This window comes from Phoxinus phoxinus, assembly GCF_949152265.1.
Source record: "Phoxinus phoxinus genome assembly, chromosome: 11".
NCBI lineage: Eukaryota > Metazoa > Chordata > Actinopteri > Cypriniformes > Leuciscidae > Phoxinus > Phoxinus phoxinus.
In genome coordinates this window covers 6,707,702-6,731,468 of record NC_136886.1, presented here as the reverse complement: position 1 = coordinate 6,731,468, position 23,767 = coordinate 6,707,702, and the positions used below count along the sequence as shown (strand labels likewise).

General features: G+C 35.9%; 2 protein-coding genes across 2 annotated transcripts in view; one reads left to right on the top strand and one right to left on the bottom strand.

Annotated features, from left to right (window-relative positions):
• Positions 1 to 8,621, bottom strand: part of grm4 (glutamate receptor, metabotropic 4) — a 187,476-nt gene extending 178,855 nt beyond the window's left edge. Inside the window, exons 1-2 of the mRNA XM_079628365.1 lie at positions 8,526 to 8,621; positions 7,792 to 7,916 (exon numbers count right to left, since the gene is read on the bottom strand). The gene's annotated coding sequence lies outside the window, so the exon portion shown is untranslated. The remainder of the gene's footprint in view (positions 1 to 7,791; positions 7,917 to 8,525) is intronic.
• Positions 1,444 to 16,551, top strand: LOC307006890 (uncharacterized protein). The gene is made up of 8 exons (XM_079628375.1): positions 1,444 to 1,599; positions 11,700 to 11,783; positions 12,362 to 12,510; positions 12,620 to 12,700; positions 14,350 to 14,470; positions 14,953 to 15,005; positions 15,771 to 15,920; positions 16,017 to 16,551. The coding sequence occupies exons 1-8, from the start codon at positions 1,500 to 1,502 to the stop codon at positions 16,191 to 16,193; spliced, it is 915 nt and encodes a 304-aa protein (XP_079484501.1). The 5' UTR covers positions 1,444 to 1,499; the 3' UTR covers positions 16,194 to 16,551.
• The last annotated feature ends 7,216 nt before the right edge of the window (positions 16,552 to 23,767 follow it).

Below are 23,767 nucleotides of genomic sequence, written 5' to 3'. Positions count from 1 at the left end.
GTTTTGATTAGATGACTTTGCTGTGCCAGTATTTGAACTAGCGAGAGTATCGATGCATAACAAGCAAGAAAACAGGCACAATCATTTCACACCATCCCTTAGAGATATGACTCCCTGAACACAGCATTCCAGAATCACACTGTCATTCATCTCTTCTGATTAAACCCTGCAAACATCTAATTAAATCCAGCCTCAATAGTCACAGATGGAATCTACAATTCTATGAAGTATATCCAGAAGGAAGAATCATGATAGCATGATGACTATGAAGTATGGCACTTTCCATTCAGTAGGTCTATACACTTTGATGAGTTTCTTTTGTGAGCAGTATTAGATTTTCTGTGTCCCACATTTCATGCACAGCTCAGTGACTGCACGACGTTCCACCTGCTAGAATATAGCAAACATCTCACGTTTCAGCATTTTAAAATGTATCGAAACATAATATAAAATTTGGTTTGAACTCGGGTTAATGGTTAACATTTTCAGAAATTTTATAATTTCTTGAAAAATAACTTATTTTTTTACATTTTTAAGATTCCAAGGCTTGTTTTGTCCCTTCGTGCCATATACAATACATTGTTCCATGTTAAATAAATATATTTCTAGGTGATCATTCTATTTGTGCTAAAATGCATAAAGGTCCTTTAAAAAAAAAAGTAAACAGCAGGGGGCAGCACTGTGTCCTAGTTTTATTGTAGCCAATGAAAACAGCCCATGAAACAATGAAAACAAAGGCTTGCTTAAAATGTAGCTAAGATACTTGCATAGACAATAAAATGCTAAAAACCCAGATATGAACATCCTAAAATCGCTAATTGTTAGTTGACTACTAAAGTCCCTTTAGTCTTTGCTATTGCTTGAGTCACTTTGTTGAGTCTGGAAAGTAGCCTATGCATTAACATAACACTAGAAATCGCAAAACACATTTGATTCTGTAGACCTACTGCTGGAATACTGCCTAAAAACACCATTGTTATTTGAAATAATGCCATTTCTCATCCACTTTCATATTTAGGGTTAGGAATTATAAAAGAACAAATGTTTACATTCAGTGCTTTACAAATGTATGTACATTTAAAATGCTCAAAACACACATAGCATAACAAAATATCTACACAAAACTATTGAAAACAATGTGTGTGTTTTTTCCAGTGTTATATGATAACTAAAGAGATAATATATGCTTTTTACTATGTGAGTTCTCAGAATGGCATCATCACAGCAAGCTGATGTATACATTTGCATTGATGTGGTCTCTATTTTGTCTCAATCTACATTTCAAAAGGCTTAGAAACATACAATTTGATCTACTCTAAAGACACTATCCTCCATAATTACAACACACAGCTCATGGGAATGAAGAAAAGAACAGAATAGAGTGAAAGAGAGAGGGGGGAAGGGCCAGACTTGAATATAAGAGCACAGGCATTGGCTTTATCCCTCGTGTGACACTCTCAGTGAAACAAACCTAAACCTCACACACACACTCACACCACATGCTGCAGGACCGCTCGCTCAGGATGGCGACACACAGAAAATGCCATAAATCCTCAGATCTTGCTTTCTTGGTCTGTATTTTTGCTGTATTTTTTCAAGGTGAGTACAATTTACTTTACATTTGTTCTACTGCAGATGTTTGGATCTAACTTTGCATCACTCAAGATGTTGTGCAGCTATAAGGGAGGAGTGTGTGGTATTATCATTTTGCTATTAAAAAGATTTGATCAACTCTTAGAACTAACTATTAGAAAGTAACTATACTGTAAAAGTTTCAGTGTGTGCTTTCATGCTTGCATTTCTTTTTTTCCTGCGAATCGACCACACCCCTTTGCATCGCAGCAATACGCTTTAAATAAAGTTGTTGAGTTTCCTCTCAAGTTAATGGCTTGAGATCAATTGAATCGCTCCCTTCCACTCAGTGTATCTGTGCATATATTATATCACCAGGTGGCCGTGTGTGCGTCTGTATGGGAAATAAAAAAAGTCCATCTGTTGTTATTCCATTAGGCATAAAGAGGATTTTGTTCATTTGGCGGACTATGACGCGTCCAGGTGTTTCGAAGACCCTGGGCAGCAAATGTTGTGGGCCGTATGATGTAATACACATTTCATACTCACTCAAGAGACAGAAATAAACACTGATGTTTACATTCCCCAAACTGCCAATAGCAGATGCACTGGTGCAAAGTTATTTTCTGAATCTATATTTATTCATTACTAATACATCTTGTTTTCTAGTAAAATATCTAAACTTATTTGAAAAGCAAATTTGCTTTCAGAGAATATACATTTTATGTTATAATTAAGATTATTTTCTTTTAATTCACTTTAAATTCATTGTATTTCTTGTTTTAAGCCAATATCTAACTAAAATTTACTTGATATTTACATCTGAAAATATGACAACAAAAATTATACAATTAATTCAAGATGTTATCTCTGGAAAAAACAAGTCACTCAACTGTACTTCTCAATTTAATGTATCTTGTTTTAGGAATATAATTTTTATTATATATATATTACTGGAATATATATATATATATATATATATATATATATATATATATATATATATATATTCAAGTAAAACATTTTAGGTAAAGAAAAGTTTGTAAAATATATTAATTATTATAAGTCCATGCATAAAATGATATTAAAAGTGTATAACCATACTCTTAACCATGCATTAATATGAAGAAACATGCATTTTCAAATCAATTAAACATCAAAATAATACAGTGAGCAAGTTTGTGTTTGTTTCAGTCCTCGTGTCATTCTAGTCATTCCGTATCGTGTTTATTTTCCATTTGCATGCATTCCCTTACTCACGACAACCAAGAACAGATTTTGTTCTCATTGGCATAGGTCCCATAACTCAGTTATTGTAGCTTAAAGGGGGAATGAGTTCTGCTGATAATGATGCTTTGGCAGAGAGTGAAGGGCTTGGGCTGCTCAAGACGTGTCTGATTAGAAACATAAGAGTGTCTTTCCTCCATATGTTTGCTGCCCTGCCTGTTTGGGTGGAGACACACTCCTTTACGGAGAGAGGAAGAGAGAGACTGAGGGGTCAGAGGTCAGGGGGGCATGCTGTGAGAGGGGGGGGGGGGGGGGGGGTCCAAAGTTACACGGCTCTTTCCCTTTAAATGGATTGTTTGAGTCTCAAATTCCAGCATCCCCAAGGGAACGCTCAGTGTTGCAGCAGACGACCAGGCATCTTTTAGTCGAGCAGTGCAGAACTGAACAAAATGTCCTATATTGTTATATTGCAGCAGAGAGAGAGAGATGATGAATTACACTATGAATTATAATAAGGTTACATTTAAAAAAAAACATTAGTTAAGGCATTAGCTATCATGAATTAACAATGAACAATGAACAAATTTATTTTACATACACGTTCAAAAGTCGGTCAGTAAGATTTTTTTTTATAAAACTTTTTTTTTAAAGTGATTGTAAAGACATGTAGTATAGGGGCCGGTAGTTTACATGACACTGTTTTCAACTAAAAACGTAAAACTTTTTATGACAACAGTGTTATGGGGGCATGAAAATGCAAAGTGTTTTGTAAATTTGTGAAAACGGTGGCGTCATGCGCGTACATATTGCATGTTCAGTCTATAGGCGCGTACTGTTTCTTTACAAAGTGACATCGCCAACTACTGGCCTGGCAGCATAATACGTTTTTTTGTCGTTTCCGCAGACCCGTGTGAACGGGGATCGTTTTGACAACGTTGTCATCTGTATGTGAAAAAACGTGAACGTTTTAGTACATCTTTGTCAGTTAAAGAAAGTGAAAAACAAGCTTTTAATGTTGTTTAAATGTCTTTGTGGTGTTTTTAATATGCTTTCAGACAAATAATGTGAAAATTCCAGTGTACCAAAGCCAGTCACAAAATTACTGTTTTTACTGTATTTTTAATATAAAAATATTGCCAACTCCAAATGTTTAAACGGTGTATACATGTTTAACATTTCAAGTTGTCTAACAGATAATGTATCAGACTTTTTTCTTTTTTTTTTTACAATTTATAAATGAACATTAAAGGGATAGTTCACTTTAAAATTAAAATTCTGTCATCATTTACTCTCCCTCAAGTTGTTTCAAACCTGTATTAATTTATTTCTTCTGCTGAACACAAAGAAAGATATTTTGAAGAATGTCAGTAACCAAACAGTAGTCTGTACCCATTGACTTCCATAGTATTTTTTTTTCCTACTATGGAAGTCAATGGGTACAGACTACTGTTTGGTCACTGACATTCTTCAAAATATCTTTCTTTGTGTTCAGCAGAAGAAATAAATTAATACAGGTTTGAAACAACTTGAGGGAGAGTAAATGATGACAGAATTTTAATTTTAAAGTGAACTATCCCTTTAATCTAGATTAATAAATAATGTTTTAGTTCACGATACCTAAAATATTTTTTAATTTACTGAATAAAATGTGATGTTTGCCTGTGTAAACTTGGCTAATGCAGTTGTTGATTGCAGGGTGTTCTGGACAGTTGCTAGGGTGTTCTAAGTGGTTGCTAGGGCATTCTGGATGATTGTTTATTCTCCCAAGTCAAAAGAGCCAATCCACAAGTCTCTGACATTCTGGTCATGCTTTAATGCAAGTCTATGGATTTTTTGTTTTCCCACCAGAAAAAAAGTTAATATTTACTTAAAAAAGTTAATTTATGAATGATATTTGAGGGCAATTCCTTTGCCTTCGATAGGCACAAGTGACAGATGTACTTGAGATGGGGATTGGAGGCATATGCTCCTACATCTGCTGTAGTAAAGCTGATCTCTCATAGCAGCTGACAAACTGTCAGTGTTATCAAGTGTGAAGCAGGGCATGATGTATCGAGCGTGCTGTCGACTCAGAGAAGCTGCGACATGGGACATCGCCAAGTAGCGTGAGCAGCCTTGAGGATCACAGTCCAGATGTAGAACAAATACATAGCACTTTATTGACACCCCCACCCCTTCTGCCTTTCTTTCCCCGCATGATAGCTTCCTTCACCGTTCCTTCTTGCCTACGGCTTTAAAGGAATCCATCCGATCCTGTTATTCAAGCATTCCTGGGGTTGGAATGTCGAAACATTCCTTGACTGGGAATTCCCAGAGGCTTTGAGGGAATGGAAGAGACAGTAAATGAATGAGGGATGTAACTTCCTGTTATGTGATGGGGAAAGTGGAGGGAATGGGGTGAAGATGAGTTGAGGAATAAGGGGGATGGGGGTGAATAGATATAACATCTGTGTGGAAGGGGGTTGTAGGAATGTTCCCTGGTTGTAAGGGGTTCACTTGTAACGCTGAAGGGACTAGTGCATGCGTGAATTGGTCTATATGGCAGCGTCCTACAGAGATCATATTTGTTGGACACATAGAGGCTGTCAAATTTCAGTTAAGAAACCATCACATTCCAAAATCATAACGAAATTGCAACAATTCGGTCCACACCCCTTTAACGGTCCGTTTCTTTTTCTGAAATAAAACATGCTTGATGACCGACAAATGTGACCTCCGGAGGACTCAGCCTTCGAAATGAGACACAGCTAACATGTTTGTTTGTGTTCGTCTGGACAACGGTTCACCTTCATCAGTCCTTTCTGTCCAAGAACAGTTGTACAGAAAGAAAAAGGGAAATGCAAAGCATGCAAAATGTCACTGAAATTTTCAACAACAAAAAAATGCAAAATCGTTAAATAACTAAAATACATACATACATTTTTCTCAAATACTGTCAGCTCTTTCTATGGACGCTTGTTTCCAATTGATATTGCAACCTTTTTAAAGAGTTTATATTAATTCTGACTTCTTTTCTCAGAATTGTGAGATATACAGTAACTCGCAATAGCGGGTTATAAAAGTTTAATTCTAAGGGGAAAAAAGACTGCCTTTTTTCCTCAGAATTGAGAGTTTCTGTCTCACAATTCTGACTTTATAACTTGCGATTGTGACTTTATTAGAAAACACTGTCTTGTGTTTAAGTCCAAAAGACACTGGTGTAGGCAAAGTGTAGCCTACTACATATCGAGTTGCTGTCACCTTCAGATATGCTTTCTATAGCACAAGACAACAGCTGTGATGGGCAACTGTGTCACAGAGAAACAGTGTTAGCATGCAAATCTCAATTTTTATCCTCTTGTCCAATGGTTCAAAACCCTCTTTTATTAAGAAAATGTCACTGTATGCTAGGGTACAGTTGGCAATACAGAGACTGAAGTTATTGATGTTACATTATAAGTTCTTTAGGTCAACAATTTGGTTTCTGATCTCAATAAAGCACCAGTAAATAGATAGAAGGTTCTCTAAAAATGATCTTATAAATGGTGTCCATTGACACAAGACAATAAACCCCTGTTTTACATTAAAAAGTTTGGGGCCAGTACGATTTTTTCAAAATAAATTAATACTTTTATTCAGCAAGGATGTATTAAATCGATCAAACGTGACAATAAATTATATTTCAAATTAATACTGTTCTTTTGAACTTCATATTAATCAAGAATAGAAAAGGTGAAAAGAAGTTTCACATTTTCCACAAAAGTAATATTACACAGCACAACTGTTTTCAACACATGAAACATTTTCTTGAGCAGCATATCTGCATAATGATTTCTGAAGGATCATGTGACACTGAAGACTGGAGTAATGATGCTGAAGCTTTGCATCAAAAGAGCAAATTACATTGTTTACATTGTTTGAAATTGTAATATTTTTTCCTAATATTACTGTTTTTATTGTATTTCATATAATAATTAACTATTATTTTTTATGCTCACCAATGAGCTTGGTGAGCATAAAAGAATCACATAAAAAAAACACAGACCTCAGACTTTTGAAGTGTAGTGAATGTTAAGCATTATTACTATATAATGTGGCCAATTCACTAATTAAGCACCAAACATTTTTTTCATGAAGAAAAACCGATTGTACTTTATCAGACCTGCTGAAAGTTAAGCTTCATTAAACCCAATCTGTCTGTCATATTACAGGGAGGGAGGAAGGAAGTGAAGCCGAGTAAGTGATTCCAGCCAAGGGTCAATAAAGGTTACCTCTGTGTTTTCTTTGCACACCTAATATAATATTTTAGTTCAGCAAGTCTACTACTCTGTAAAGCAAATCTTCAAGAAAAAACTAAACAAACAAGAACATAAGCATCATTACATCTGTGTTGGTTAAGACGTTTACACAGTTGCTCTGTTTGCAAGTGCCTCTAAATTAAATTAAACTATCAAAACAATACGCCTCTGAATACCAGACACACAGAAACACACATGCCTGATACCACACACACATTTGTCTCTGTTTAACCAATTAATGAGCAAGGAAATCAAGAAAGCCGCATCAGGCTGGTAGGAGCCCAGGGGAGTGAGTGAATGAGTGAATACCGCTGGTGTGAGGTCATGTTAGGAACAAAGGCTCAGAGAAGCAGGAGGAGGAGAAAACAAGATCTGAATTTGCCCATCGGATGATTCAGCTCATGTGATGAAAATAAACCCCTTGGTGGAAATTAATCTGCAATGCTGAAAATGTATGTCAGAACCCACAGGAACATTTACAACTCAGGTTGTCCTTTCATAGCTTCGTAGAAAGTTGTGGTTGGTTGTCAGTTTGTGTGTAAATGTATGTTTTTGACCAACGTTTTCTACTTCTGATGTGATTTCTAGCTAGAAATTACTATTGTAGTAATTAAATATTTGTTTAGTTCTCACCAAAGCTCACTCTATTTAGCTGTAAATCATTAAACCATTACACTGCCTCAGAAGTCTGTCTGAAATCAGTTTTGTGAGGTACCTTCATGTGCAAACGCGCTGCCTCAGTTTTCGGACACAGCCATAGAAACTTCCAGGCAGGAGTTTTGGAGCAACACTCTGCAGGACAGTGGCCAAGACTCCATTGATCTCCATTTAATCTCATTGCTGGCAAGGAGACACATTTGAGAAATTAAAGATATCACAGTTGTGCTTTTTTCTTTTGGGAATATGCAAAAAGCTATATGGAAGCTTATTTAAGCCATGGAATAAAACCATTTAAAAGATAATTGCAACTTTTTATCTCAGAATTTTGACTTTTTTTCTCGGAATTGCGAGTTTATGTCTCTCAATTCTGAATTATTTTTTCAGAATTGTAAGATATAAACTAGTAGGCTAATTGTATAAAATGATATAAACACGCAATTGAGTTTGAATGACAGGCGATCGGACCAATCATAATCCGCCATTCGCCGAATCCGCCATTTTTGTCTGACAAAGCAGTCAGGAGAGTTAGTAGATTAACGTTGGAGGATTTGAACTTGAAAAACGGAGTGCTGATGTCTTTCCGCGGCTAAAACAACATTCTTTCTTATGTTCATTCATGTTTATTTGATGCTATAAATTAACTAGGAAGAGATGATCGGTTCACAAGCAGCTTTAACTGAGGCTCTACAGCGATCTGTCAGACACATTAAAGAGCCACAAAACGGTATTTATTGTTTAAATTTCTTGACAAAATTGAAAGTTGAGACTTTGTTTCATATCAAAAGTAACCTGGTATGTCCTGTCTGTCGGCGCGTTGTCAGCGTCCTCTTTGCTCCGCGATGTATTTTTCACTGCGTGAGAACATGGTGTGGCGTGAGAGCGCGTAGCTTGTCAGACATAGCAACATAACTAAAGGGGGCGGGTCTTTGCGAACGGTCAATTGTAAATAAAGTCCAATTCTGAGGGGGGGGAAAGACTGACATTTTTTCACAGAATTGCAAGTTCATATCTCGCAATTCGGACTTTATAATTCACAATTGTGAGTTTATATAACGCAATTGAGAAAAAGGTCAGACTGGCGAGATGCAAACTCGCAATTGCGAGAAAGAAGTCTGAATTGTGAGACAAAAAGTCGCAATTACCTTTTTTATTTTGTATTCAGTGGCGGAAAGGAGCTTCCATAAAAAAAAATTAATAAAAAAGGAACAGTAAAAAAATTATTGCTATACAGTAGCCCAGGGGTGTGCAAACTCAGTTCTGGAGGGCCACTGTCCCGCAGAGTGTAGCTCCAACTTGCCTTGACACTCCTGCCTGGAAGTTTCTAGTACCTATATAGTAAGAGCTTGATTAGCTGGTCCAGGTGTGTTTGATTGGTGTTGGAGCTGAACTCTGCAGGACAGTGGCCCTCCAGTAGCAGGATTTGACACCCCTGCTGTAGCCTTTATCTGAATCAAATCCTAGTTAGTTTAAAGTCCAGTTTTACACTGTACATTTCCTCGTTAAAAAAAAAAAAACCTTTCCACTAAATCAGCCAGTAACAAAATTGGAAAGTGTATTACAAAGAGGTGGGATATTATTCTTGGGGAGCTACTTAATCCTGCTTATAAATCAAATGTACAAAACACTGAGGGACAAATCCACTAAACAGTGCCTCACAAACTAACACAAACCAGTTTAAAAGATGGGGAATTGCTTTGTGCAAATTGCATTCAATGATAATTTTTGGCCGCGCCTTCGCCATTACCCGAATTGCATAACTCTTTTAGTCAAGACAAACCAGACGGAAGGCAAATAAACTCAATTTATTATTGGTGAATTTCCCCTTGAAACATTAGCATGGAGAAATCTAGAGGCCAGCATCAGGAGACATTTTAAATAGACTTTTATAAAGACATACACATATAATACAAGTCAAAGAAATGAATCAAAGAGAGAAAACAATACTCAAGTAGGCCTACCATATCATATTTCACTTCTCATAGCTATTATTATTTAAAGATAAAAATGGGAAATCTTGTTTATTGACTAGCAAAACTTTGAAAAAGGCCAACATTTAGTAGATAATCAAAAGATTGATTTGAAATAATTGACCCATTTTGAACTTGCTCAAAAGAATTATGTAAATAATGCTAAACATTCAGTTTCATTATAACGGATGGAACGGATGTCTTAAAGCGCACTAAATCATCCTGACACCGATCTGAATGTCTCACTTTAGGTTTCACGAGTATCGTGCTGAGCATTGAGCACATGACCAAAGACAGAAAAAATATCTCTCTTTTAAAATAGAATCACTCTTTTATTCAGAGCATCTCTAGCAGAAATGATGTGCAAATGGCTCCAGAAGAATCTCTGAGACATAAGAGTCTCTTTTATTTCCTCTATCTATCTCCCTGCCTCCTTTTCTTTCACTATTCTTTTCTTTTTGACCTCTGACTGGCGCTCTCTGCGGAGTGCAGAGGGGAGTGTGTTGAGTCGGGGTCGGGGTCAGAGGTCGGGACCTCTTGTTGCACGGGGGAGGGGAAACGTTAAGGTTTTATTAGCTCAGTCTGTGCCGATGTATTCACGCTCAATCAGGTTAATAATAACATACAGCACATTCAGCTCAGAAATTCATACCAGCGCAGCCTTTTAGAGCCAAAAAAAAATAGGTCAGTATTCATTAAAAAACATTATGCAATTGAATTGACTTGAAACCAGAGTTAAGCATGTTAAGAAAATGCCACGGTTCTTCAAAGATTCACTTTTGCAAAGTGCCACTCAATTTAATTAGTTTGGATTTGGTCAACTGAACACAGTCAGTTATGTTTTCATTCAGCTCTCTAGTCAACCAGGACCAGCATTACCAGCCCAGTGATAGTTTAAAAGAATCAAGAGGACTGAATAAGTGTCAAACGAGCCTGATTCAAACTCACATCACCCACACGAGCACCATGGCTCAACGTGTCGGCTCTTAGTGAGTTATTTTACTCATACACTATACGGTGTTTGTGGGTGATAAAGATAGAAAATACCTAAATTAAATAGGGGGGAAAAAACGTACGTTCTCCTGAAATGCTAATTGGGTTTGAGTGTGTGGAACTCTGCCAAGGCCACAATATTGTGGCAAGAGATTTGAAATAACACATCAACGTTCATGATTTACAGCTCAGTTTAAGCCAATTCATTTTAATCTAATTATCTATTATCTAGATACATTTGAGAATAAAATGTGAGTGGTGCTTACCCATGCACAAGTCACAAAAGTGATGCTAGGCTATTAGGCCGGTTTGAGGTCACATTTATTCATGTTTTTGAAAGAAGTCTCTTATGCTCACCAAGACTGCATTGATTATTTATTAAAATACAACAACAACAAAAAACGTAATATTGTGAATTATTATTGCAATTTAAATGAACTGTTTTCTATTTTAATATCTTTTAAAAATGTAATTTATTCCTGTGATGGCAAAGCTGAATTACTCCAGTTTTCAGTGTCGCATGATCCTTCAGAAATCATTATATTATTGTAATAAAGTTGCTGGTCAAGAAACATTTATTATTATTAGCATTAGCAATGTTGAAAACTGTTGTGTAGATTCATATTTTTGTGTACACTGAACCCATTTTGTTCAGGATTGTTTGGAAATATAGAAAGTTCAAAATAATACCATTTATTCAAAATAGTTTTTTTTTTTTCGTCTTACTGTTCATTTAAATTAATTACATCAATGTGTCCTTGCTGAATAAAAGTATTAATTTCTTCTTAAAAAAAAGGAAAACCCTTTGAATGCTAGTGTAATGTAATATACTATATGATATGGTCTAAGATCCCTCATTTAATGTACTGAGTCTATGGTTGTTGTTGTTGTTGTTGTTTTGCTCGTTCCATCATCCGCCAAGTAAGAAAGATTATTTTATAATGACACTTTGGATGCAGTTCGTGGATGCAGAAGCTCTGACAACATTTACCTTATATTTCAGCTGTGATTTGTCAAGAAGATTCGGAAAGAATTACCCGTGGAGATGGTGATCCAGTCACTCCAGCCGAAAAGGTGCACGGCAAAGGTAAAAAAGTAATAATAATAATATACATATTAAATTCAACAAATAAATGAATGAATAATTAATTAATTAATAAAGGTGCAATTTCTTCATACCCTTCTGTGCAATCTTTGTATTTAAAGAGAAATCTTTATATTTTGCTTTTTTTTTTTTTTTTTTTTTTTGGAGCTGATTATCTTATACATCATTAGCCAGCAAACGAGAAATTAACTAGGTATTTATGACCAAAACAGGTGATGCCATTGCTTTAAATGAAATTACCATCCACGTTTGGATTAGATGCAATGTAAATACATGCTATTTTAATGATATACTCTCATTAACTTGCACACCTCGCTCCATTAACTTTTCATTTCTAATCCATTCGTACAAATGTCTGTGATCTAATCTTTGTAGACTGACTGGAATAACATATGTTATACCAGTTGAAAGTCTAAAAAGTAGATTGTACCCTACCTCACTAAACTATGACCATGTTCTCACTTCTCACCATTTAAAATTAAACTGTATGAGAAAAACAGCTTTTTATGAGAATGATTACAACAATAGGGCAAGTAACAACAAATACATTTCCTTCACAGGAGATCCTCAGATCCAGATTGTCGTTTTCCCCTCCATATCACCTGATTCAGAGACACCAAGAGCGGACAGTGAGACCACTCAACCTAACACACAGACCCCAGATCAGACCCACTCAAACCCACCGGAAAAAAACAGCCTTACTTCAAAGGTGGGGACAACAGATATTGTCAAAATATTTAAATATATATATATTCCAAAGGCTCAGATTGTGTGTGCCATTCAGTTGAGATAAGATAACCTTTTGTTTATTTTTGTAGGGTAATGTGGTCTGTGTGGATAAAATACCAGAGCGCTACAAATATGATGTGCTGCTGAAACTAAAGGCCTCCTCCACATGTGTAAGTTCTGGTCTGCGTTCATCCTGTGATAACTGGGTAGAATCTGGGGAAATAATATTATATAGTGGGAGAGCTGATTGTATATCAGTGGCTAGTTTAAAAAGGTTGAAAAATAAGTATAGAGTTTGCGAACTCTTTATTTACAGTAAATACAGTACAGTGATGTGTGCTAAAGCGAGACTAAAACAGTTGAACAGTGTAGACCAGTTCTTAAAGGGATAGTTCACCCAAAAATGAAAATTCTGTCATTAATTGCTCACCCTCATGTCGTTCCAAACCCGTAAGACTTTCGTTCATCTTTGGAATGCAAATGAAGATCTTTTTGATGAAATCGGAGAGCTTTCTGTCCCTCCATTGACAGCTACGCAACTACCACTTGACGCTTCAAAAAGTTCTTAAAGAGATCATAAAACTAATCCATATGAATTGAGCGGTTTAGTCCAGAATTTTCTGAAGAGACTCGATCGATGAACAGATTGAATGTAGGCTTTTATTCCTATAAAAGTTTTCATCCAATTAGGTTGGATAGGTTGCGGGTTGCCTATTTGCACCCACATTGTCGAGGTAGATTATTTATGGGGGGAAAAACTACCAGAGGCATTACGGTAAAGATAAGTATGTAGTGTAATGTGACCTGGGTGTGTTTTCGTGAGAATCACACTTTAGCATACACAGCAATCACTCAGACACACACACACGCCTTTAAAATGTTAGGAACCCCACAACAAAGAGTGATCTGCACAATCTAGTATAAAAAGACATTATTGCTGAGCCTTTAGCTTGCCACATAGACAGACTGCCAGATGCGACTTCTTTTTGCCCACTATGACATTATATAAGAAGTTGAAGCCTTTTTATAAGTCAGCCTTTAGAGGCCCTAATAAGTGTGTTATGCCATGTCCTCAAGTCTCATTGGGTGGACCATCACAGAGGCCTTGCGGCCGGCACATCAATGGCGTTCCATTACACGCTATGGGCGGCGGCAGTTCGGAATTCACGCCAGGAACCCTTGCCAAGATACATAAACGGGCCTCTAGGTTTAGTTTCAGAGCCAGTAGAGTACCAAACTCCCAATAGAATCAAGTATTTACAGTAAAATAGAAGAAAACACATCATGAGAGTAAATTACATGGATTAATATTGTGTTTGTGACTAAAACAGATGTATTCATGACATCTGAGCACAAATTTGACACTTTTTTAAGGTAAGTTAGATATAGATCGTAGTCAAAAAGCTTCTGTCCCCAGCAAATATGCCTTGTTTATTTTTAATTTTTGAAAGTTTGCTCGGTTTATTAGCAATATATTATCTATTTCAGTATTTTGATATATTTTGGTGTTCAAAATGGCATATTCTTATAAAGCTCTTATGGGAATTCTTCAATTCACCAATGTTCCCTTGGAGAACTGTGATTCAGTGGAAAGGGAGGCTGTTGCTATGAGAGAAAACCTGAAGGTTTCATATTACACCACATTACAGGAAAGAAAGAAATATGTGTGTGAGAGAGAGGGGGGGGGGGTGAGAAATGAGAGAAAGGCTTGATGCATCACTCCACTTTCTTTTCATTGGATTTGATGTTAAATATACATGACTTTTTAAGTGTCCAACATTACAAACCATGTTTAATACAAAACCCTTTCATCCAATAGGAAGAGACTAAAGCCAGGATACAGAGTGTTCTAGAACATCTCTGTGGTGAAGATTGCAAACTTGAAATCTATCAGAAAGACAACACAGATGAGGTCATGGTTTATGGAGACAGCATTGAAGGTTTGTATTGTCTTCTTGTCATGTATTTGTTTATTTTATATTATTACAAAATATTTCACAAACACACTATCAATCCTATGGAATCACCAAATATCAAATAATTAATAATAATCCAAATTCAGTTTAATTGACCTTTCAGCAGTGTGTGAACTGAAATCTCCCCATGCACCCCATAAAATAACAAAAGTTATCAATTTAATAAATATTAATACATATATAAATCTATCTATCGATCTATCTATCTGGCTTTTTAAAGCCGAAGTTTATCTTTCATTACAAGTTTAAAATGACAGTAGAATTTCTTTGAATTATGAATTTCACAACTACAAACCTTCTGATTATTGTTTGCTTCCTCAATTCAAATTGAATTTAAATTCAATTTAAATTGAGGAAATTTAAATTCTGAATATTGCACAACTCTGCTCTACAGACAACATATGAACAATCCGACTAAACTCTCGTCATTTTGTTGTTTCATGAAGCTGATCCTGAAGAAATGGCTGGAAAGTTCAACAATGACAACATTACCGATAAGGTCAGCAACACTGAAAACATTGTCATGTAATGAAATATACAGGGTGAAAATGAGAGAACGCGCATACACAGCCAAAATAAATGACACTTAACTGAAGTATGAAATAAGGAAGAGTAAATGTAGCCTGGTACATCTGCTATTGGGATTTTGCATAGCAGTGGTTTAATAAAGCGTTACTCCCAGATTCCAGGACATGTGAATAATACGCTGTTAGGCCTCTGACACAGAAACACTATTGCCATGTGGTTTAGTTTAGGGTTAAGTTTGGGTGAGGTACGGCTGTAACTCATTATGAGGTAAATAGCTTTGCTGACAAATCAGATAAACACACTCTATGATACACATAAACTTAATTCACACAATATTAGAACAAATGCTATAAAAACTATTTATAAAACGGTTAGTTCCACTCCTTAATTCTGATGGTGTTTTATTCACGATAAAACACGGCTATGACCGCTTCACCCAACTGTTCTATGTATCACTACACAACACCCCTAGCAACCACTCTTAGCAACTTAAACACATGCTTGATCTCATCGATATTGTTCATTGAAGCTGTAGTAGAGAGTATTGTGACAGATCAAGTAAGCGAGTGTACCTGCATTTACAGTATATATAAGTTAGCATTTTCCTTCAGGTCAGCCCTTATGAATAAGTCACGGCTGAAGGGGTTGCAGGCACGATACAGCACAGCCTCTCCTACCTTATGCTTACACAACACATTCCAGGTAAAAAAGTGAATGTGTTATGGTTTGTCTATAGGTGGATGTCGATGAGGTGGTGTCTCGCGTGGGCCAGCGCTCGAAAATTGTCCTGATCTCTCTTCTGATTACGGGTTTGCTTCTTGCTGCTTTGCTAATAGCTGGATACCTTCTAAAGACTCATCGAGGACAATCCAAAGGGCAACGACTGGTGAGTGTGACCGTCTAACCACATATCAAATGAATCAAAATTAGGTAGCGCCAATGCTCAGTGTATGTATAACTGATGTCTCTTGTCTCCATCAAGGCTGAGGACTCCTTCCAAGTGGATCAAGAGAACCAAGGCAACACACTTCTGTCTGTGGCTCCTCTGCCTCAACAGGAGCCGTTGGACAAGCCCATCATTAACGGAGAGTCTCCAGACTCACCCCCCACCAATGGACACTCCGCCACCCAGACACAGGTGGCCGATACTCCGATGTAAGAGGCTCGGAGTCAACATCAATCCAATGACCAACAAGAGTGAACTGACTTCACGGGTTATCGGACACAACAACATTAGGAGTGAAGAAAACTGCAACTGAGATGATGCCAAGCGAAACAATGCTGCAAGTATGAAAAACAAAACGTAACGTGAGAAGAGCCTTGTGTGTAAGTCTGCTCCAGTTGAGCCTGAAAATGTTAGCAGCATATGAATAACCCTTCAGAAACCACATCTATTAAACATTTACAGTTTCAAATATGTTTAAAACTCCAACTATGCAAAAACGGTACAATCCTAAACAGGATTTGTATTATACGTTTAGATGAGCCAAAATCTCAAGTGTGCATTTTCAGTATGATGTTCTCAAGTCTACAACCGCTGCTCTACATACAGTAGTATCAAGTATGTTTGTTTACATTATGCATCAATTTTCAAGAAATAACTTTATTTTAAGGTGTCAGTGTTACAGTAATCACTAAGTACTGAGTATTATTAATGAAGTACTTAAAGGGTACGGAATAGTATCGTACTGTAAAGTGTTACTAAAAACTTTTACAGCATTTAGGCTATTAATCTTCTAGGTTGATGCTAATTTCTACATATTTTATAAATATTTTAAGATCAAGCTGTATAAATGAACATTGAAGTATTATGAAGAAAGAATTAACAATGAACAATAGTACATTTATAAATTAACATCAACTTAGATGAATAAATGCCTCATTCTGAAGTGTTGTCCTATTTCAGAACAGTTTATGTTGTCCGCATTCAACGTTTTTTAAAATTAGGATACACTCGATGGGCTTTTGCTCCTAGCACGCGGTTATCAACCCTGGCCTTTCTTTTAAATGAATGCAGTCAATGGCCTATGTTACGGTTATCCTCTTGCTACTTTTATTTGATTTATTTCAGTAATGTTCAGGATTTTTATGCATTTGAGACATTTATGTATTTGGCAGATGCTTTTATTCAAAGCAACTCAATATACATTTATTCGGTATGTGTGTTTTCTGGAAACTAAACTCAGGACCTTGCCATTTCTAGCATTATGCTCTACAAGGTGAACTATGGAAAAGTGTGTAATATAAGTAAAAAGCTTGAGTGGCAGATCGGTAACTCATTACACAAGTACTGCTAAAAATCCTTGTGTGAGAGACGTCACTCACTAAAAACACATTTGCATGTAGATCTTAATGGTAATGACGGATGAATCACTATCAGCATCAGATAGGCCACAGAACAAATGACATTTACCTTTATGGTTTTTGTAATTGCCTATATTTTTTATACAAAGTATATTTTGTTTTATTCCTTTTTGGATTGGTGTGTATTGTAATCTAGACATTCAGTTACTCTTGGGGGGGGGGGGGCATGAATATGTAGGATTGTTGTTTTGTGCATGTGGAAGTGTATGTGTATGAGTGAATAGTTGTATTGTTTGTCTCATTTCATTTACTGTGCAAGCCAAAGTTCTAAACTGCTACAGAATAAACACAATTTTCATAATGTTTGACATCCATAACAATCATTTAGAGTGATTAGTATGTTTATGTGCCGTAATTATTTTGACATTCTGAGAAATCCTGAAAAATTCTTCTGTATACAATTCAGAGGATTTACCTCCAAAGTCAGTGCACAAAATGGGGAAAAAGTCCACAGATTACAAAAAAAATCAAATATACAACTTCTTGCTTATTTTACCGTTAATTGCAATCAACATACATTAAGAATCAGCACATAAATAATATAAATCTTTGGCCTTGAATGGTTGTTTAAGTAAACGAGTAAGCATAGAGAGGCTAGAACAAAGAAAACACTAGTATGGCAGTAATAATGTCTCCTGGGCCACATCAAACTTGCTACATGCATTAAAATTTCAGTGGATTCACACGGTCAATGGGATCAAGTGAAGTGTGTTAAACTCTCTGTGGAGCCCCACAGTGGAACATTTTTGTGTGTGTGTGTGTGTGTGTGTGTGTGTGTGTGTGTGTGTGTGTGTGTGTGTGTGTGTGTGTGTGTGTGTGTGTGTGTGTAGAATAGCAGCTAGAAAATAATACCAATTTTACTGTGGACATTCAGCAAAAACCAAGCATAAAGTGAAATGTATTCCCAGTTGCTCTTAAACGAAAGTTTTTGAAATGTAACACTATCTTCATTAGCAACTAAACAAACCGTAATTGTTTCGAACAGTGTTGGGGGTAATGCATTACAAGTAATGTGAGTTACGTAATCAGATTACTTTTTTCAAGTAATGAGTAAAGTAATGCATTACTTTTAAATCTACAACAAAATATCTGAATCACTTTTTCAAACAAGTAACACAAGTTTTGACTGTATTGACTGACAGCACTCCTGGCCTCATGATGAGAGAAACCGGGAGTGCAGAGGCGTCGTGTGTGAACATGATGGTTACTGTAGTTCTAGACTAAATGTGAACATGCATTTACTCCTCTCACTTGCACATATTCAGTGTTCCTCAAAATGAATAAACAGTCAAACGCACACTCTGAATATTACCCAAACGTATAATAATTAAATGTACACAAATACACTTTATGTATTTAATCTCATTTTATTAAGCAATGTCTTTGCTGTTGACCTGATGAACAGCACAGCTGAAAGGTTTGATTGAGCTGCGATATTCCTTCAGCCTGAGGATTATTCATTTCACATTTGGTGTGAAAGGGTCTTTATATTTGCCAAAAATAGAAGAAAAAAAAATGTTATTAAAAAACAAACAAGCAATCCCAGGTGAGAAAAAGGTAACATAATGTAATGTAATGCATTACTTTCCATAAAAAGTAACCAAGCAATGCAATTAGTTACTTTGAGAGTAAAAAAGTATTACAATATTGTAATACATTACTTTTAAAAGTAACTTTCTCCAACGCTGGTTTCAATAAAAAACACACTACTTCCCCCACGTTACCTTCATATGGAGGATGGTATAGGCTACTGTTATGCTCAAATTTGCATATGAGTTTTCTATCCATTAAATTCATAATATTTCAAATGACTGTACAGATGAATGTAATAATTTAGATGCACATTTGTTTATTTATAGATCCTTTACAGACACTCCAGCAAATAGTCGTAATACCACAGAGCTAAATATAGACCTTTAGTAAGAGCCAGCTGCAAGCCTCAGATGTACGGCGTACGAGTTTGGATAGCAGTGGCACGCTCACTGACACACCAGTTCTGCAACAAACACATTTAGTTAATGAATAAACTAAATAATCAGAGACGACTTCAAGCATGCCACTCATAGGCTGATTTCTATGAATGTAAACACTGGTGCTATCAAAACATTACTCTGTTTATATGAACTCAACACAGCAACACTGACTTGGGTTTAGGTGGTCCGCCTCCTCAAAAAGTTTGAGAAAAACATATAGAGTCATATTTAATTACCAAGACATCTATCTTTGTTCTGCAGAAGAATACATCAACCTCCCTAACAGGCATAGAGATACACCGATTCATTTCACGCATGCACACACACACACACACACACACAGATAAACCTGTCAGCTATGTAATCCCCATGAGAATGAACATGAGGGGTGGTTTCACCCAGATGTCATGACCTCCTCCCTAATGCTCAGTTTTACGATCAACACATGTACACTTCATGCTCTATTCCCAGACACTTCCCTCCACCTCTTTTTCACATATGTGCACTACTGTATACAAATCACTATACCTGTCTCTGCTGAGGTCTATATTAGACTGCATTGAGAATGAAAAATGAATCGGTATAAGATGTTGATTATGACGTTGTTTAAAAATTTTGAAAACAGGCTTTTGGAATAAAATGACCATGCTGGCCTATTTTTTATGATTAAATAGCTATAACATTACATATTTCATTAGTGGGAAACCTAGGAAATACTTTGTAAGAGTGACAACAACTTCAGCAATGGCTTTAGTGAACAGTATTTTAAGTCAATATTGCCCCCTAGTGTGTATAAAGAGCTCTAGCATGGCAAGGATGTCACTGTACAATAATAATCTGCTTTAAGAGGTAAAACAATACACTTGTTTTATTGTCACAAACACTTCCTCAGCATGCGCTTAGTAAAGTTGTCTCTCTATCAATAACAAGAAATGTGTAAAAACAAATTGGGGTATAAAAGTGATTTTTTTTTTTTTTTTCTGGACCATTAGCTATTTTCCTATTGTTGTCTAAAATTCTGATGAATAAAGTACATAAAAAAAGTATTATTATTATTACAATTGGTAGGCATAATGAACATGACATTATTTAACTGAAAACTGTTCTTTCCTTATTGGTTGGTCAAAATATTTAATAATATATTTTATGAAATATTTATGATATTGACAATATATAAACAATAGTCTAATGTGGATTTCATTTAGACTTTTAAATATTATTTGAACAGCTAAAAGAATTAGTAATGCAAAAACTCTACAGTAAAATGATAAAAATGAATGCAATAATATTACTATGGAGTAACGTATTCATCTCATTAAACATCTTCCACTAACGTTTGACAAGCAGAAAGTGATCAAATAATATTTAATATTCATTAAATATGTTCTTATTCAATATTTAGTTAGTTAATGTGATTACTAAATTTGATAATATGATGTAATTATTCTAAACAAAATGTTTTCTATACTAAAACATGGGGGAAAGATTTGTGAGTTATGACAGATAATGTTATTGCCAATTTTCCTTACTATAAGATCACATACACGATTTAAATAGTGCGTCAGATCTTTTTAAACACGATGGAATGCTACAACAGATGGTTTCATGTAAACTTGGCTCCGGACCTTTTGTTCTCTTCTACGAGACGTTGCGACAGTGTCCTGCGATGCGCATTAAATGGTGGCCTGTACCATGTGACCTGTACAATGTTTGTAAACATGCGTCAAGCACATGTGATCCAGAAGTGTTTTGGAACGTGTAAAACGCGCTGCAGCCAATCAGACGCCGGGGGAGTGTCTGTGGGGGGCGTGGCTTGAGAATTTCGCACTGGAAAAATCGATAGGGATCTTGTAATGATGCGAGGAGACTATGCCTCAAGAAAGGAAACTGAGGAGTTGGGTCGGACTGAAACAAGTGAAGAGTGCAGGCATCCAGGGCATGCAGACAACTAAGAAAAAGATTTCATTGGAAGTCAATCGTTTGAATGTAGGCTATCCATGTAAGTAGAATAATTATATTTGATATGTATGATACATTTATTTGTTTGTAAACCAGGATCATAATATTTCTTTCCTTTTAAATACCTTCATATTTTAGTTAAACACAGTTAATAAATATTATCTGATAAATAATATTTGAAGAATTGATGCCATCACTTGAAATCTGAGAGCGAAGTGTACTGATAATTATTCCAACAGGCATTAGTTAAGATATATTACTGCGTCATAGCTATTGCGACAATATGGAGATTCGTTAAGGAATTTCGCCTGCGTAGAGATATCGTGGAGCGCTCCTTATTTATAATATCGCGTAGCGGATGATCATGACATAATCATAAGTGAGTGTTCCACAGTCTCATCCAACTGGATGCGTCGCATTCAAGACAACGACGGGAATGGGATGCTGCGCGAGCAAGAGATGCGTTGCGTACGTCAATATAGAAGTGCGCACTTTATGTCGATCCAGATTAATCCGTTTTAAAGAGGGACCGTAAAGTGTTATTGTCAAGAAATAATAGTGGATCGCACATTAAAAGGGGCTTAACCTTTGGTTGCCTGTTTTACCAAACACCAAAACTTTTAAAGGATAGACACTTCATTTCAATAAATTAAAGCTTATGACGTCAAACTGCGACATTGTCGGTCTTATTCAGCGAGTTTAACAATAAACTTGCAGTAGTTATTTGCTAGTGCGCACTTGACTATACGAGGTAAACAAATCATTAGCGCAGTGCTCACTTTTCCCTCTAGGTGGCGCAGTCAGACCGCATACGCTTGTTGAATGTACTGAAACAGGTATGCATTTCATACTAATAATCTTTTGCCCATATTTTATTTATTTACAGAAATGCAATTTTACTAATAAAAAAGATGTTTAAACGTTATATTTGTGTTTTTTAAATCCCCCTATATTATTGTTATGTTATATAAGAGTTAAGAGAACAGAGAGGGAGATAAAGAGAGGGATGTTATTATTAATTAATAACATCTTATTAATTAATAAGATAATGTTATTAGTAATTCAGAGATCACTTCAAAACAAAGTGTTATATTTAGTATCTATCCTGTCTGGCCTGACTGAATATATTGGCCTCTTTCATATCCTTTGCTATATATATAAATAAAAAAGAAAAGAAGCAATTCTAGACCCAACAATACAATTACTGATACACCATACAGTTTAAGATAGTCCTAAGTCAACAAGTCCTGATCTTCACAGTCGCCTCAAGAAATATGAAATGATATTGGGAATAATGCCTGTTCAATGCCGAGGTTTAAATAATATATATATATAAAAAATTCCGTATTCCAAAATAAAAAGTCTGTTTAATCTTCTAACATACTGCATGTCTCAACTGTTTGCAATCTGCTGACTGTATATTTACTGTTGTATTTTCCCTTTTCCACCCCATTTAAATGGCAGATTCTAAGCTTCAATAAAGACGCCTTTCCCTTTAAGAGCTGGATCAGCATTACACAAGCGGTCAGGTGCGCAGTTGCAGCAAACCAAGAATAAACTGATGGACATGAGTGAAAATGAAACTTGTAAACAAATGCTCTCCCTCCCTCTAGGTCACTCCCTATACTTTTCTATTGTACTTATTCTATTGACTCAGGTCTAAAGTAATTCAAACATAGCACCTCTACTCTCAGGTATACGCAGTATGTGTATAGGTGCACAACATCTCACAGCTTACTTTAAGGTTTACCATAGTTGCACAGCAATAAATATCAAAAGCATGTATGGTTCAGAACAAACTATTCTCTTCAAAACTATCTTTACAGAATGAGCTCTAAAAGCTCCAGTATGCGTAGTATAGCATCTTTAGCATTTGGCTATTCTGTATTTTGTTTTTGCAGTGCCATCTCCTCTATATGCTGCTCCTGGAAGCTGGATTCAAATGGTGCAATAGAGTACTTTATGGCATCTAGCACCATTTGAAATCAGTGTTCTTGGGTCGGTCCTGACATCACATGGGACGGGAGACCTATGCTGTGGACTACTGAAATTCTACAGCAACATTTGTGATCCATGTCTTTGCATGTCTGATTTGCACAAGCTTTATTAAATTGAATAAAAAGAATGATCTTAAGTGCTACAAGTCCATGTAATTCCTCTACAATATTGCAGTACCACTGCAGGCAATTTATCATAGGATCTCTGTTATAATACCCACTATTAAATAGTTTGTCATTGTGCTCTAAGCACCTGCAGTGGTCAGATATTTGCAGTTTGCACTATAGTTTTTAAAATACCATGTATAAAATATCAACTATTTGTAATAAATATCTTGGAAATATGATATCCATGTTAAATAATAGTTTCCTAGTTAAAATATTGGACATGAACACCCTCTCAAGTCAAAATTTGAATGCGATGAGCTCATAATCCGAAG